General features: G+C 39.0%; 1 protein-coding gene across 2 annotated transcripts in view; it reads left to right on the top strand.

Annotated features, from left to right (window-relative positions):
• Positions 1-658: 658 nt before the first annotated feature.
• The window catches only part of nlrx1 (NLR family member X1), a 29914-nt gene continuing 14010 nt past the window's right edge, over positions 659-16562 (top strand). For both annotated transcript variants that reach the window (XM_014411448.4, XM_014411447.4), the window contains exons 1-6: positions 659-1079; positions 1434-1487; positions 2992-3110; positions 4723-5113; positions 14028-14259; positions 15158-16322. In XM_014411448.4, the coding sequence (XP_014266934.3) occupies positions 1468-1487; positions 2992-3110; positions 4723-5113; positions 14028-14259; positions 15158-16322 (1927 nt within the window). In that variant the 5' untranslated portion in view covers positions 659-1079; positions 1434-1467. The remainder of the gene's footprint in view (positions 1080-1433; positions 1488-2991; positions 3111-4722; positions 5114-14027; positions 14260-15157; positions 16323-16562) is intronic.

The raw sequence follows: 16562 nt of genomic DNA, 5'->3' as shown, positions 1-16562 counted from the left end.
AATGAACAGCAGCAGCACAAATCAGTTGATCACAGCCTGTACAAAAAGGAAACCTACTGGAGCTCAAAATAGAAATTCTTGTCAGCTGGCGTTCTTTTCCCCATGCTTAGCCAACCAATACAACCAATTTTAGGGTTTCTCCACCTCCTGAATCCCATTGTAACCCCTGACCGTACTCATTTGCTGTTTCAATTAGGAGGCAAAGTCAGCATCTACAATATAGGCAACAGAAAACAAAGCCCTTTTTTCTCCTTATTTTTCACTACTCCTGTTCTATATAATTGATTGAAGCTAAATGACTTCATTAGAATTAAAATTTAGACTTAATTTTTTGGGTTTTGCTTACCTGGATGATTGAACATGCATGTTTTCATTAAGAGAAATAAAGTTAGTGCTTTAATCACTTAGTGATTTGCTCAACTGTATGAAGCCTGTTGACATAGTGAAAGATTTTTTTTAATGTTAGAAGACAACTAATAATGGTCATGAATATGAATAATGGCAAGGAGGTTTTCTAAAGACAAGATATATAGAGAAATAGCTATCTATCTATGAATGTTTTTAAATACTTCTAGTAGTTACCCGTGTTTCCATTGTAACTCCAGCCACTCCAATAAATCGCTGGAGCTGAGCTGTGATGTCATCACGCCCGCGTCCTCCCATGGAAGTCTAGACTCCCGAGTGAACTTACTAAGTATAAACTAGCAAATAGGGAAATTGCGTACTTTAGTTGGTCAGATTTTTATTACGTTGCACTTCTTAGCCCTCGTGATTTTTCCGACACACATTTCCTCGACCTTGATCTTCCTTGATGTTTTCGATCGAGGTTATGGAAAGGTGGATAAGAGTTACGTTTTGGACTGCTTGTCGTCAGCACTACCGGAAGTTGAAACATGAAACTCATCGACGGTGAAGCGGAAGAATGACAGTCGGTGTGATACATATGTTTCTGTGTGTCAAGTCCTTAATGATACTGGACAAATTTGAAAATTTGAAAACCTAAAAGGAAACGGCATACTGCATGCGTTAAGCTACTTTCCTGGACAACGTGTGGTCGGGAGACGAACGATAAGACGGTGGTATGTCTTATTGTATTTTATGTGTAGTTTGCATGATTGTTAGCTATGAGACAGTGGCATTTGCAGAAGAGACGCAGACGCTATATGTAGTCTAAGCAGAGTTATTATATTCTTAGAAATACCAAAATATGTCTAAATAAATATGAAGGCTATCACAAAGGGGGCTGGTGACGTGTTAAATAAAGACATCTTGTGGAATTTGGTGAGAAACAGTATTTCGTTTCAGGCTGGGTAACACCATACGAAATGACAATAAACGTCTTGAGTCTTAAGAAAACAAATGCATGCAGATGTATGCAGATGTAAGATTGTTTTTGCATCAGTTGTGTGACTTTATGCTTTAACTGTTAACAGAAAACTTCCCGAGACAAAGAAGCAGCAGAAAAGGATGAATCTCCTCCCCCACAGGTTGGTGATTAACTGAACCTTGATGCCTAGTGACTTAAAGGCCCTGGCATAGTAGTGGGGATGTACGATATATCGAATATACTCGATATATTTCTATGTACGACGGTTAAAAGGGCATATCTTAAGCTGTCCTGCAGATAATTCACTGTGAGTTATTTTTCTCCCACACAGCGCAAATGCATCATTAATTCCACCCTCCCAACTGGAAAATTTTTCTACCCAGCACACTGTTTATATACTATGTCTTTTTATATGCTACCATATAGGGAAAAATATGGCGATAGTGGGAGTTTCAGAGCGAGGGAATGAGACTCACTGTCATTTGGATTCACTGCTAAATGTAACAGTACAGTCAATTTAGAACAGGTCACTTACTAACCGGAAGGTTGGTCGTCCATTCCCAGTCTGCCCAGTCTGCATGTCCCAGATAATCTGGGACTCCCCACCATTTGACCTTAGAACTGAAGAAGCTTCTCGGATGAGAGGTGAAATGTCTTCAAGTAACTTAAAGAAGTCCAGAAGCTTTTCTTTGCAAGCTCCTTTGACTACTTCTATAAACTGTATTTATTATAACTGTATTTATTATAGTAGCAACAGCACCCCCCTTAGTCAGTGTGCAATATCACCGATCAAACGGCACCTCACTCTGTGTGTGTGTGTGTGTGTATGTGTGTGTGTGCATGCGTGCGTGTTGCCAAAAGAGGATCAACAAGCTACTGAATCATGGAGTGTACTTATGTACTTACTGATTTACACACTGCTTCTGCATTTCGGCTTGTTAAATAAGTAGTGGAAGGTGTGTAAACTGCTAGGACATGTCATAACTTAGGACCAGTGACTACATGTGTAGTCACTGGAAAGTTAGTTTCATCTTTATGTCAGCACTCATAGAAACAGGCTTTGCTCAATGTTTCTGTTGAGTGTGTGAAAAATGTGCAAGAAATTGAGGTATGTTAGGCTGTGTAGAGACATTGTCCATACAATAGTTGATGTGACTATTTTCCACAATGGGATGTAGTAAAGAACCACCATCTACTTGTGGCAAATGTTAATGCAAATGCAAAGTATTATGCAGAATAATATTAATATGCTGTTAATCGTTTTATGAATTTCACTTTTTTGTAAACGACGACTGGTGTCATTCATTTAAACTGGTTCATATTTCCATTGTTTTCTTTGTTTGTAATAAAGACCCAACAGAATTCTTAGGAACCTTGCAGGAAGTTTCTCAGAGCAAAAGTAGACAGGTTTCATTTGTGTTTATATTAATTGTGTGCAGTTGCGTAAAAGTCAGTGCTTTGGAGGTGTAATAACTTATATCTGCTGCAATATGCAAACAACAGCTTGTTCCTACATGTTATTCCTTAGCGTGATTATCAGATTAAGTAAGCAGCAAAGTAATGAAAGCAAGTTGTGCTTGAAATGTTGTTCTCTGTGCATTTGTATTTTATTAAGGTTGTAAGCAACAGCTGAACTAATTGGCATGATGCATTATTTTTTCCAGACAGATGAGTCATCTACTCAAAACATGGAGGATGTGGCAGATGGGAATGGAGGCTGCACCCTGGCCAGTCTCTGGTTTTTACTGCAGGAAGTTTACTACCTCAAACTCTTTAGAACCAGGTCCACACTTCAGTTCATTTTCTCAGTTATTGTCTCTTAAATGCAATATCAGTCAATTGTTTGGTAGTAATGTCACAGTACTTTGTAGAACAGTACAATGATGGTATTTCCTTGTTACAAAATAAGGCCTGCAATATGGGCCTTTTGCCCTTTCATTTTTTACAAAGTTGTTTTACATTGTACATTGTTGTTGTACATCACTTAGCCGTAATAGACTGGGGTGTTCTTGTTACCCTACTGGGTGGGAGGGCGACATGAACACCCAAGTTTATGAATACAATAACTCGGGTGGAGTTTCAAATGGATACCCTAGCACTGTGCAAAAGTTTTAGGCTGGTGAGAAAAAATGCTGTAAACAAAGAATGCTTTCAAAAATGAAAGTGTTAATCAAAAGTGCCGATGCTTCCATCCAGCAGACGCTTTCACAGCATCGGGTCCCGATCCTCCAGACTGCGAAATAGCTTTTTCCCGCAAGCCATCAATCTCACTACCGGCTCTCCCACCACACACACACAAACAAACAAACAAACAAACAAACAAACAAACAAACAAACAAACAAACAAACAAACAAACAAACTGTTAACTGACTCTATTGCACTCCCCGTACACTGCCTTTGTAATGCAGATGCTGCTTATGGACAGTCATTACTCTCAAGAATTCTGCTCATGTTTACAAGTTGCTACACTGGTCACTTTAAATCACTTCAAGGTGACCTTAAGCGTCAAACTGTAAATTGTAAATTTCAAATAAATTGTTACTGATCCCTTTGCCCCTAGTCCTGAATTGTATATTTATTTTCTACTCTTGTTATATTTGTTTGTTTTTACACTGATGCACCTGGAGCCTTGTCATCTCGTCTCTCTATATACTGTACTGTATATAGCGGAGATGACAATAAAGTGTAATTTGACTTTGACTAATCAACAAAATGCAGTGAATGTACAAAAGCGAAATTGAAATCAAATCAAGATTTGGTGTGACCACCCTTTGCCTTCAAAACAGCATCAATTCTTCTAGGTACACTTGCAAACAGTTTTTGAAGGAACTCGGCTGGTAGGTTGTTCCAAACATCTTGGAAAACTAAGCACAGATCTTCTGTGGATGTTTCCTCGCACCTTTCTGTCTCTCCATGTAATCCCAGACACACTCAATGATGTTGAGATCAGGGCTCTGTGGGGGCCATACCATCACTTCCAGTACTTTTTGTTCTTCTTCACACTGAAGATAGCTCTTAATGACTTTGGCTGTATGTTTGGGGTCATTGTCCTGCTACAAGAATACATTTGGGGCGAATAAACAATCATTTATATTTCTGAAAGCATTCATTGTTTACAGCATTTTTTCACGCCTGCTTTAAACTTTTGCACAGTACTGTGTATACTAAAACATTTGAGTAGTGTGGATCTCAGTGATCTCAAACTCAAGGTCAGAGTCCAAAAAGGAAGGAGGAAAAGACTTTTTCACAGCACTGTACATCAGGATAAAACAGATTCAATTTGATCATTGTATTAAATTAATTATTGCATTACCACTTTAATAAGGTTTCATCACATCTGAGAAAATCCACCACTTAAAGAATAAAAACACCTTCTTTTTCTTTCTCTCTATAGACCCAATAGAGATCCACAAGAGAAAGCTCCTCCTATGGTTTAGCCACCTTCCTCAGGAGGAAAAACAGTTTGGAGGTTTCTTCAGCCCTGAGACCATGCATGTCGACCCACTGATCCTTGAAACTGATGCTGAGGAGAGGGCAGGACTACTCGGCTCTCCATTCCAAACCCAAACACACTGTAATCGCTCTGTAACTGTGGAACAGCTGTTTCAGCACACTGATACCTGGAGTGATGGCCGGGGGCTCAATGTCCTCATCTATGGTGCTGTGGGAACAGGGAAAAGTACAGTGGTCCGAAAGCTGGTGCTAGATTGGTGTGCTGGCACCACTCTGAGCCACTTTCAGCTGCTGATTCCTTTCTCTTGTGAGGACCTCAGTCAACTGTCAAAGTAAGATGGTTCTCTTACTTTTTATCACATGTAGAAAATTTATAGAGGCACAACTTTATTGATTGGGATTTAATGTACTGGTTGTTATACTTATCATTTTTATTTTCTTAGGTCCTAATATACATTTTAAATCTCTGACAAACAGTGTTTTAGTTTGCACATTACATCTATTTTCTTTTATTTAGTTTAACATTATGAATGCTTTTAACTCTGCCTTAATCGCCTTTCAGTTAAAGTGCAGGAGAACTCAGCAGGAAAAAGGTAGTTCTCTATCCACTATTAGCTTTCCATGTAATCATATTTGGGACAAGCCAGCATCAGCAAATTTATGGTTTTAGACTCATTTAAAGTTGTTGCAAAGATTGCATTCATAGCAGGCTAACAAATAACCACCAAATTGTTTCTTTGTTAACCCTCGTGCATTATTCTGAATTATCCTCCACACTCCTGTACACACGCACACATACACATTGACTTCAGGAGATCAAAATTACAACAAACATAGTACAATTACTAGGGTTGTCAGTAAAATTGATACCTGTATACTGATGCATATTACAAATTACTATGAGATTAAATACAGACCGTCTGTATGAGAGATGCAGCCACACAGCTCATACCCTTGCTAGCAGATGAAGTAGTTCACAACACTGAACACTTTATAAGGAATGTAAGTACATTTTCATTTATATATATTTTTTTCATTCTGTCCTGTCTGGCAGCTTTTGCAATCAGAATTATGATCTGAATGCACTGTGCCAAATGCATTTTGGTTTTCCAAGATATATAAGTGTTAGCCTACCTTCTGCTACTATTTAATCAGTAAATACCAAGTCACAGCAAGCATAGCACGACCTCAAGAATCCTTTTTGTTTTTATTTTTTTCTTGTATTACCTAAGATAATATTAAACGGGTTGTCATCATTGGCGGAGCGGGGGGGGGCTTACTGGGCTTAAGCCCGGGTTGTTTTGTCAGAAGCCCGGGGTCTTTTGGAGTGTAATTTTTCATAGTTAGATGCCTTTCTGACAACTGTATAAAACAAAAACTACACACAATATTTGAAGCACATAGCGCACACTGTGGGAATTTACGACTGTGCATAAATCCCCCCTAATATTGGTATGATCCGAGCTCAGACACTAAGTGACTGAGCGAGGGGGCGGGGGCAGCTGCTGCCTGTTGGAGAAACGGAGCCAGGCAGACAGAGGAGAACTGAAGTTCGACCAGGTACCAAAGCAAATCATTCGTACTGTACAAATAATGTAAATATGACGGTGTATCACAAAAGATTGATGTCAAACTGATCACTTGACCCATATTACGTTACTTCTCTTCAAGTGAATCAACAAATGGCGAAATGAAAAGCCGAACAACAACAATGCTGTTTCTTTAGAGAGTCTTAGCTTACATGTGTGTTTATTTCATATTTTCAGTTGTTACCCTCCACGGCTAAATAAATCGGTTTCAGTAATGTACTGATATACAAGAATGGACATAAGGGGCTTCTTTCAAAGAAAAAACTCTGGTAGATGTTATTTTATACATTATGCTTTGTATTTTGTTCAGTATATTCCTATGCAAAACAAGCAAAACACAAGAACATTTTTTTACTGTACAACATCAATTTAGATTAAACTTGTTTTGTTTTGGGCAAATACATATTGAAATATCTTTTGAATTAATTAAATGTCAGAATAAAGAGAGACAGAGCTTCTATTTTTTATCACTTTCATCAAATTTAGGAGTACATATACACTAAGTTTATTGTTAATTAATAAGAAAACTGCAGACGATTCCATTCTGAGCTGAAGAAGCTTCTGATAGGTTAGTAGAGTCCATGTGAGTAAATTGGTGGCACACCTGCAGATGCATATAAGGCAAAACACAGAGCCTGTTTCTGTGACATGGGAAAATCAAGAGATGTCAACCAAAACACCAGGAAAAGAATTGTGGAGCTCCATAAGTGTGGCTCAGTTTGGAATACAATTTGGTGCCATTTGCAATTAAGAAATACAGACAGTTTCTCTCTTTACTCTTAAAGTTAACAAATATGTTTTTTATATTTATCAATCTAAAAAAAAATAAACATTTAGTCTGATTTGATGTTACAATTAAAAAAGTGTTTTTATCTGAAGAGTGTTTAAATATCTGGTTTCAACTGTATATTTGATGATGTTGGTGTTTGGTTTGATTGTCAGCACAAAGAGAGAGAGAGGAACAGAGAGGGAGAGAGAGGAGCAGGGAGAGAGAGAGGAACAGAGAGGGAGAGAGAGGAACAGAGAGGGAGAGAGAGAGGAGAATGAGGACAGAACAGAGAGGGAACAAGAGCAGGTGAGACAGACATCAATCAATCAATCTTTATTTATAAAGCACTTTTCATACAGAAATGTAGCACAAAGTGCTTTACATGGTTAAAAGTAGAGATGGACCGATCCGATATTACGTATCGGTATCGGTCCGATACTGACCTAAATTACTGGATCGGATATCGGAGAAAAATAAAAAATGTAATCCGATCCATTAAATATCACGAAAGCACCTCACAAAACTTGCAACACGCCGTAACTCGCCTCAGAACGTTAGCACGTCGGAGCAGTATGCATCACGTGATAGAGCGGCTGTGGCATGCGGGACCTGTCGGTGGTCTGGATAGCATGTGGAGCTTCGCTAGCAACCCGGCATTTCATCTCCGACAAAGTTATCCCCGAGAGAAGTAAAGCAAGTGTGTAAGTCCATCTCTGAATGTTTGTAAAGCATTCCTGCGTTAAGCTTAACAAGCAATATATGGAGCGACTGCCTCTCTCTCTCTCCCTCTCTTGCTGCTACTTCAATCATGAAACTGCTTAACGATCAGCTGATCGGCTTTTCTGTCGCGAGTCCGTGTCTCTTCTTTGTTTTTGGCCCACTTTGCACCAGAAAGAGGAAACCAGCAGCTGAACAACAGCAGCACGTTTAAGCTTGATCAGCTATTGTTAGAATGTATTTAATATTACTTTCTACTCCAGGATCTTTTTCTACGTAGCTGACGCTGGTAACTGTGCAGGGGCGGATCTAGCAAAGTTTAGCCAGGGGGGCCGATAGGGCATGAACAGGGAAAAGGGGGCACAAAGACATACTTTTCTTTCTTATTCTCATTTAAAATGTCTAGCTTTTAATAAATAATTATCTGACACCCAAAGTTTTAATTTGATGCAAAATGAATAGAAGTCCATTACTGTATATAGTAACTATTAAGTCTAATATATATACCCTAGTAAGCTATAGTACTTTTTCCTTTGGGAAGGTACCATCTGTGCAGTCTGCAATTTTGTTGAAGAAAGATGTTGAATCTATTTAATATTTCTTGAAAAATAATTGATTTCTGTGCATTTTTTTTCACACTGCATCAAATTAAGGTTGATTACGTCGATTAAGCATCATGAGGTGGAGCGTGAGGGGTGGTTCCCTATTTTTTATTTATTTATTTTTGTTGTTGCTGGGAGTTGGAACCCTATTAGTTAGGTTGCTTAATATTTATGCTAAGTACTCTTTAAAATACCAGAATAGGGAGGATGGTGTAGGTTTAAGTTTATTAGATTGATCAGTATTGCTGAACTATGAAATTTTTTTTTTTTGCATACAGGTATAACAGAATAGCATTTAGTGTAGTTGTTGTTTTAAACTTGAGTATGAACTTATATAAAATGCAGCAAGATATTTAAAAAACAGTTTTGTTGATTAAAAAACACTATATCGGATTCATATCAGTATCGGCAGATATCCAAATTTATGATATCGGTATCGGTATCGGACATAACAAAAGTGGTATCGTGCCATCTCTAGTTAAAAGCAGCCTACCCCACCCCATCCCGCCCTCCAATTCACTCCCCACACTCTCATTAACATAAGCGGTCATGGATACATACCCCCCCCCCCCCCCCCCCCACACACACACACACACACACACACACTTGAAAAGTAAAATTGGGCTGGGCACACATGAACCAGGTGAGGGAACACTATCACGCGGAGCCGGTCACAGACCGCAGCCTCCAGGCCGGGCACACAGCTGGAGGGAGGCAAAGAAGCCCCCCAGCCAGGCTGAGAAGACCCACAGAGCCGCAGCAGCCACGGTCGATCACAACCCCGGTGCAGAGAGCCCCCTCCGAGGAAACACTGGAGATATGACCTAATAAGAGTATATACAGAATAAAAAGATAAAATACAATAAATATTATGTAGGACCTAATTTAATAATATAAATAGAATAACAGGATAACATCGAATAAATAAACATTAAGTAAAAGCTAAATTAAAAAGGTGGTCTTGAGCCTGTTCTTAAAAACATGTACGTTCTCTGCGGCATTGAGCTCCTCCGGCAGGCTGTTCCACAGACGAGGACCATACCACTGAAAAGCTGCCTCTCCGTGAGTATGTGTCCTGACTTTAGGAACGATCAAAAGGCCAGTACCAGAGGACCTCAGGGTCTGCGAGGGTTCATATGATAGAAGCAGATCTGAAAGATAAGAAGGCCCAAGACCATTAAGACATTTAAAAACCAATAAAAGAACTTTAAAATCGATCCTGAAACACACGGGGAGCCAGTGCAGCGATTCTAAAACCGGTGTAATGTGGGTCCGCCCTCTGGTCTTCGTCAGCACACGAGCTGCAGAGTTTTGTAAAAGTTGTAAAGGAGAAATATTCTTTTTGGGAAGACCAGAGAGCAGGGCATTACAGTAATCAATGCGACTGGTAATAAAAGCATGCATCAGCATCTCCGTGTTGGCCCGAGAGAGAATTGGACGGACTCTGGCTATATTTTTTAGATGATAAAATCCAGTTTTGGTTACATGTTTAGTATGTGGGATAAAACCAAGCTCAGAGTCGAAAATAACACCCAGGTTTTTCACTTGTAGCGAAGGACATAGTGAAAATGCCTGTAATTTAGACAAGAGTTTCTCTCTCTGAGCCTCAGGACCGACGATTAAAACTTCAGTTTTGTTCTGGTTAAGCTGTAAAACGTTTTCTGCCATCCAAGATTTTATATCTAGAATACAGTTAAAAAGGGCATCCATTGGTCTGGTGTCATCAGGAGACACGGAGATGTACAGCTGAGTATCATCAGCGTAACTGTGGAAGTTCACTCCATGCCTCCTGATGACACCGCCAAGAGGGAGCTTATACAAATTAAAAAGTACAGGGCCTAAAACCGACGCTCGGGGCACACCACAAGTCATTTTATGGATCTTAGAGGAGCATGTATCCATACTCACCATAAAAGTTCTGTCTGAGAGATGGGAAGTGAACCAGTTGTGTACAGCACCAGAGAGGCCCACCATGTGTTTCAGTCTGTTTAAAAGAATAGCGTGGTCTACTGTATCAAAGGCTGCGCTTAGATCCAGTAGCACCAGGACTGAGAGCTTTTGGGCGTCCCAGTTATATCTAAGATCATTTAAAACCTTTAGGAGAGCAGTCTCTGTGCTGTGGTTCACCCTAAATCCAGACTGGAATATCTCCAGGATCTGTCTATCATTGAGAAAATCAGTAATCTGAATAAAAACAAGTTTTTCTAAAATTTGACTTAAAAATGGTAAGTTGGATACAGGTCTGTAGTTATTAAAATCATTACAATCCAAATTGCTCTTCTTCAGAAGGGGCCTCACCACTGCCGTTTTAAAGGCAGCAGGGAAGACACCCAACTGAAGAGAGCAATTCATCAAGCTCAACTTCAAAAAATCCATAAAGTGTTTTAAAAAGTAAAGAGGGGATTGGATCTAAAAGACATGTGGTGGGTCTCACTTTGAACTTTCTTAAGGTTCTCAGCATTAACCACGACAAACCTGTCCAGTGTCTCCTCAGATACAATAGAGCCCTCAGATATGTTTAAAATCATATTGCGAGAAGATAAAATATCAGATCTGATGGCGCTGATTTTTCCCCTGAAGTGGTCTGCAAACTGCTCACAGAGCGAGTCTGTGGGGTTCTTTGGGAGCTGTTAAAACCTGGGTTAAATAAATAATCTATGGTAGAAAAGAGGACCTTGGGATTATTTTTGTTATTACTAATTATTTTGGAAAAGTATGAATTTCTTGAATTCCTTAGTGTATTATTGTACATTTTAAGTTGCTCGCAAAGTATTTGATGGTTGATTGCATTTTAATTTTTCCTCCATCTCCTCTCTGCTGCCCTTAAGTTTTTTGACTTCTTCGTTTCTCCATGGTGATGCATGTTCTTTTTGGTGGTGAGTGGAGCAACGGAGTCAAGGCTTTTCTTCAATTTGCTGTTAAAATGATTAAAAATAAAATCGCAGGGTTCAGGTAAAATCACAGGGGGGGCATTCATCTAAAACCCTGGTATAATTTGCAGCCACTTCAGAGGTTAGATAGCGCCTCCTCACAGTTCGCACCGAACATGTTAGTCAAATGGTTGTTTACCAAAAGTATCACCATATCATAGGTCCTCATGTATCTCGTACCTAGTGTTTCTTTTTAGGTTTGTTATTTTTCAAATTCTATATTTATTAAGTTATGCAGGATTGTTTGCACAACAAGGCTAAATAATTATATAAATGTTTCTGAATCTAAATAGTGGACTTTGGTAGAATTAAAAAATAAGTGTAGTGCAGGTCTATGATGATTTTAGTGCTACTATCATCTAGTTTTGATTCTGGTTCTGTCTTGGTTAAATCCTGCTCTGGGTCTGGTTGAATTGGGGTTTAGTTCTTGTGTCTTGATGCAGCCCCGACTTTGTTCTGCCTTGCTGCTTATTTAAAAAACTAGTTTAAGGTGTCCTACATATGTGATATATATTTTTCCCTATATGAAGTCATTCCTTTTTGAACAAAACTCAAAACAGAGCCTATTAATCTTTCAGTCATTTCTGACACCCCCCCCCACACACACACACACAATCCCACATAGGGCTGTGTGATATGACCAAAATCTCATATAAGACATCTATCGTCCCGATAACGATATAAATCACAAAAATGTAAAATTTTCTGTAAATTCTGTGAATCTCGGGCAGCTCGACTTGCTTTGAAGTGTTTCCAGCTGCGCGTCCTTTACCCGGAGTCGAGTGTTTTAACCGATGCATGAAACTATACATTTTTAGACATAAGTTGTAACGGCCGCCGTTTTCTTTGTATTTATTACACGGCGTGCTGTGGGGAAAAGCCTGTTCTAACGTTTGAGTCTAAGGTTTATTTTTTAGCACCTGGTGGCTCTTTTTTACTTCTCATCTGTAAATAATCTGCTCGTTCACGTGATTCAGTTCATTTTGAAAAGTCTTAACAGGATCTTGAGCTTTATTGTGAAAGGTTTATGTGGAAAATAAACAAGCGGACACGCGATGGTTTTACCGTCGTTGTTGCTAACGACAATGCATAAAAACAGGCGCTTGTCCGTCCGTAGTGTGGCTATATTAAATATAAGAGAAAGAGAAATGAATATAGCCACTACAGTGACCATCAAAACGATGAAAAAATATTGCCGTAAACAGTTTATTTTGCGACACCACGAAACAAACGATAGCATAAAATGAAACGATAGACGTTTTTATATCGTTATCCGATATATATCGTTATATCGAACAGCCCTACTCTGTTGTACAGGAGCTGCTGATGTTACTGGGCCTGGAGCACGTTTTCTCATGATAACCTCCCCAATGTGCGTAGCTTTGCACTCAGGTCCAAAACGTGAATTTAGTTGAATTGAATTCTTCCCTGGGTTTAGACTATTATTTCATGTCACTGAGCGTTCAAACGTTAAAGTAATTTGCCCGAATCAACAGTAACACATGAAAGTCGGTCCTACTGAAGAGGAACAACTATATACAAGTATCATTTACTTTTAAGTGGCAGAAAAATTCCAAAAGCAAAATTTCTATGAGCTTAACAAGTATCTGTTAAGGTCATTTATCTACAGTTTGCCAGATAAACTGTAAGTTCTCATTTGTTAAATTAGATATTGGATCTGAATATAATTTGAAGTTTTGCTTTTTGATATTGAGAAACGTCCTGCAAAATGAACTGAATTATACTAACTTTGTGTTTTTCATATGCTAAATGAAAATATTCTTCAGTTTAGTGCAGGACAAACACGTTGGCTTACTGTACTCTAACAGATTTACAGTGAAGCACTGTGTTGGACTGGTGCACAGTGCAGTGTTTATGTTAAGACTTAAGTTAAATCAACTGTGGTAGAGAGTAATTTGAATTTAAGCTGATAATGCTCAGATTCATTCACAGTATAATGTCAGTTTAGTCGTGGATAGAAATAAGCCAGCACAACTCATTAAACATCTTATGTTGAATTCAGGTTTTTAAAACCACAAAAAGTAAACCTCAGAGCACTACAAGCAGAAGCAGGCTAGATGATCACAGACACTACACTAATCTATTCTTAGTGATTTTTGCACAAATGCTCAACAGAAGCAATTGTCCAACAACCTTCTAATTAGTGGATGACCTGGCCTAAATGCCTTTTCATCCAGGCCTGCTGGATAGGCCTTTGTGGGTGGACTTCATCTAAATAATGTGTGGCAAAATGTTTCTTCCGCCTGTAAACGCTATGTTGAGATAAACTTCAACAACAAATTCAACTTCAAAATCAGCTGAATGATTGTGCTTGCATGTTAAAGCAGTTTTGCTGCATGATTTCAAGTGTCAACTTTTATGAGAAGGCAGTCATTTCTGCAAAAGAAGCAAAATGTTGGCCTTTACCATCTCTAACCTTGAATTAAAAGAATGCTTTTTTAAAATTTTCCAACAGCGTTACTGGGAGTGTGCTAGTTCCAAAATAATCTGAAAATATTGCAAAATCAATCTTTTTTTTTTGTATTCTTCTATAATTTCATTTGATTGATAAATTTGGCAACCCAAAGTGTCACATTGTTATTTTATGATTCTAAAGACTCACATTCTCTTTTACACAGGGTTACGTCTCTAAGAGACCTGGTGAGCAGGAAGTACCTACACCTGAAAAAACACCCCCTTCTAAGTGGGGAGGGAAAACAGGCCAAGGATGTGCTCTTCCTTTTCAATGGAATGGAAAAGATGCAACTGGATTTCCGAATTGGAGCCTCAGAGCTTTGCAGTGATCCTAATGAGGGACTCCCTCCAAGTGTAGTTGTGGTAAACCTGCTAAGAAAGTATCTGTTGCCTGAGGTAAGAAAAAACCAAAAGGGGTTAACTAAAGGTAGTGATTAAACAAAAAATGGCTAAAGCTAATATGTACCCCCACTCCAGGTTTTTGTTTCATTTCAAATCTGACCAGGTTCTTGTCTTTTATTTAAAACTACAAGCAAAATGAATAAAAGTAACATTTAGCAAAAGAGTGAGTTTAGAAAAGTATGCTAATAATTAAAAAAAATCGTATTATTTTTAATATTACACATATTACACTGAACAGATGCAGTTTTTAATGCAGTACGTTAGTTAATCCCAGGAGAGATTTGTTCTACTACGTTTTACATCCTTTGATAATTCTCTTAGTTTTTAGGTGTGAACACAAAATAAAGATGAAAACAAGCGCAAAGCGACTTTAAACCGATTACCAGAGTAATTCTACTTTAGAAACATGAACAGGTAGACACGGAGGCTGCACCCTGACTGTTCATCCGTTTGGTACCTTTATGACCTATACTTGAGATGTTATGTTACTGGCGGCATGTGTCTGTTTGGATTAATCAAACAGTTAGGATTGGAAAATTTGACCAGTCGTGGCCTTAAGTCCAACTTTGACTTAAAAAGTTAATCACTTCTGTCTAGTACTGGAATATAGAAGCGCGGGATTATTAGGCAGAGGATTATGATTTTAAACCCGTTGAAAATAAAAACTAAAAACACTTCAAATACATCATGTTCTTAAGAAAGTATAACGAGTAATTTAGATCCAGATAGCTTTGTCGTTCCAAATGCCTTGAGGCAACTATTGTGATTTCGGCGCTGTATAAATAAAATTTAATTGAACTGAAGTGTAGTATGAATTTTCAGCCTTGTTTGTTAGATTGTAAGTCCCACTGTTTGTAAATGGCACTTATTGTTTACTTTATATGTTTCACAGGCCAGCATCTTGATTACGGCAAGACTGTCTGCTTTGGACTGTATCCCTCAGAAGTATGTTACTCGTTACGCACAGATACGTGGTTTTAATGACCCATCACGCCAGCGGGCGTACTTCACCAGTCGCCTTCTAAAGCAGAGTGACACTGCACATAACCAAGAGGCCCAGGATCTTGTAGAACTGCTTTACCTCAACCTCCAGAGAGAAAGCCAACTTGCTGCTGCATGTTTCCTTCCATCGTACTGCTGGCTCACTTGTGCAACCTTACACTTTCTGCGTTTTACCAATACCAAAGCCCCCATCCGCACTCTAACTGGCATATACACAAGTTTCCTCAGGCTCAATTTTGGGGGTGAAGTGCTCGGTACAGGAGCAGGGACGGACATGCCCATTCAGGAACACCAAAGTTCTCTGATGTTATATGTTGTCCGTACAGTAGGTAAGCTTGCATTTGAAGGTGTGACATACAAACGCACATCCTTCTCAGAAGCAGAACTAGAGCAGTGGATAGGAGGGAAGACAAAGACAGATGAGGAGCTTCATCAGCTGGCCATGTTCCGCACCGATGTACTAGACTTCTTTTTGGCTCCTTCCATAGAAAGTGGTAAATCTATATCACAAGACCTAAGGGAAAACAATGAGAAGCAGTATGTGTTTGCTGTCCCAGCCATGCAAGAATACCTGGCAGCACTCTATGTAGTTCTAGGAGAGAACAAATCCGCTCTTGAGAAGCTCACCAAGAAAGTATCTGTGGCCATTGGTCAGGCAAGTGAGGATGTCAGTGCCCTTGTTAACATCTTTTCTAAGTTAATTCCCCTCCGAATTTTTGCAGTATTCAATCTTCTTAAGCTTTTTCCAAAGCTCTATGAGAAAATCAGCAGTCTCAACAAAGGCAGTATAGCCAGAACCATGGCAGCTGAGCTGTTCCACACTGAGGATAGCTACAACGAGGATGTCCTTGACCAGGTAGAGCAAAACCTTGTAGGAGTCCATGGCCCACAGCAACAGCAGTACAGTGAACGTCAACCTTTTGAGCTGTACCCTATCTTCATGGGTGGGCTATTGCACTATGGTAACCGTGTGCTTCTCCAACAACTTGGCTGCAGCATTCAAAGCACCACTGTGGCCCAGATCACCCATGCCATTAGGAAATACCTTGTTAGAGGTAAAAAAAAACAACAACAACAACAACAAAAAAACGTTCTCTTGTGAAACAAAGTACTTAATCTGCCTACAGAGTAATGTTCTGTAATTGCTAAAGCTTTAACAGTTACAAAACATATATTTATCGTTAGAACTTTACAAAAGTATTAGAAAACAAGAAACTGAACATAAAACTCAGATTTACTTGTAAACATTTATGTGATATGAGATAAATGAACTCTAAAGATAGAAATTGTGTCTG

This window comes from Maylandia zebra, linkage group LG14 (genome assembly GCF_041146795.1).
Source record: "Maylandia zebra isolate NMK-2024a linkage group LG14, Mzebra_GT3a, whole genome shotgun sequence".
Taxonomy (NCBI): Eukaryota; Metazoa; Chordata; class Actinopteri; order Cichliformes; family Cichlidae; genus Maylandia; species Maylandia zebra.
The sequence above is the reverse complement of the archived record's forward strand: the minus strand, read 5'-3'. Positions and strand labels throughout refer to the sequence as shown.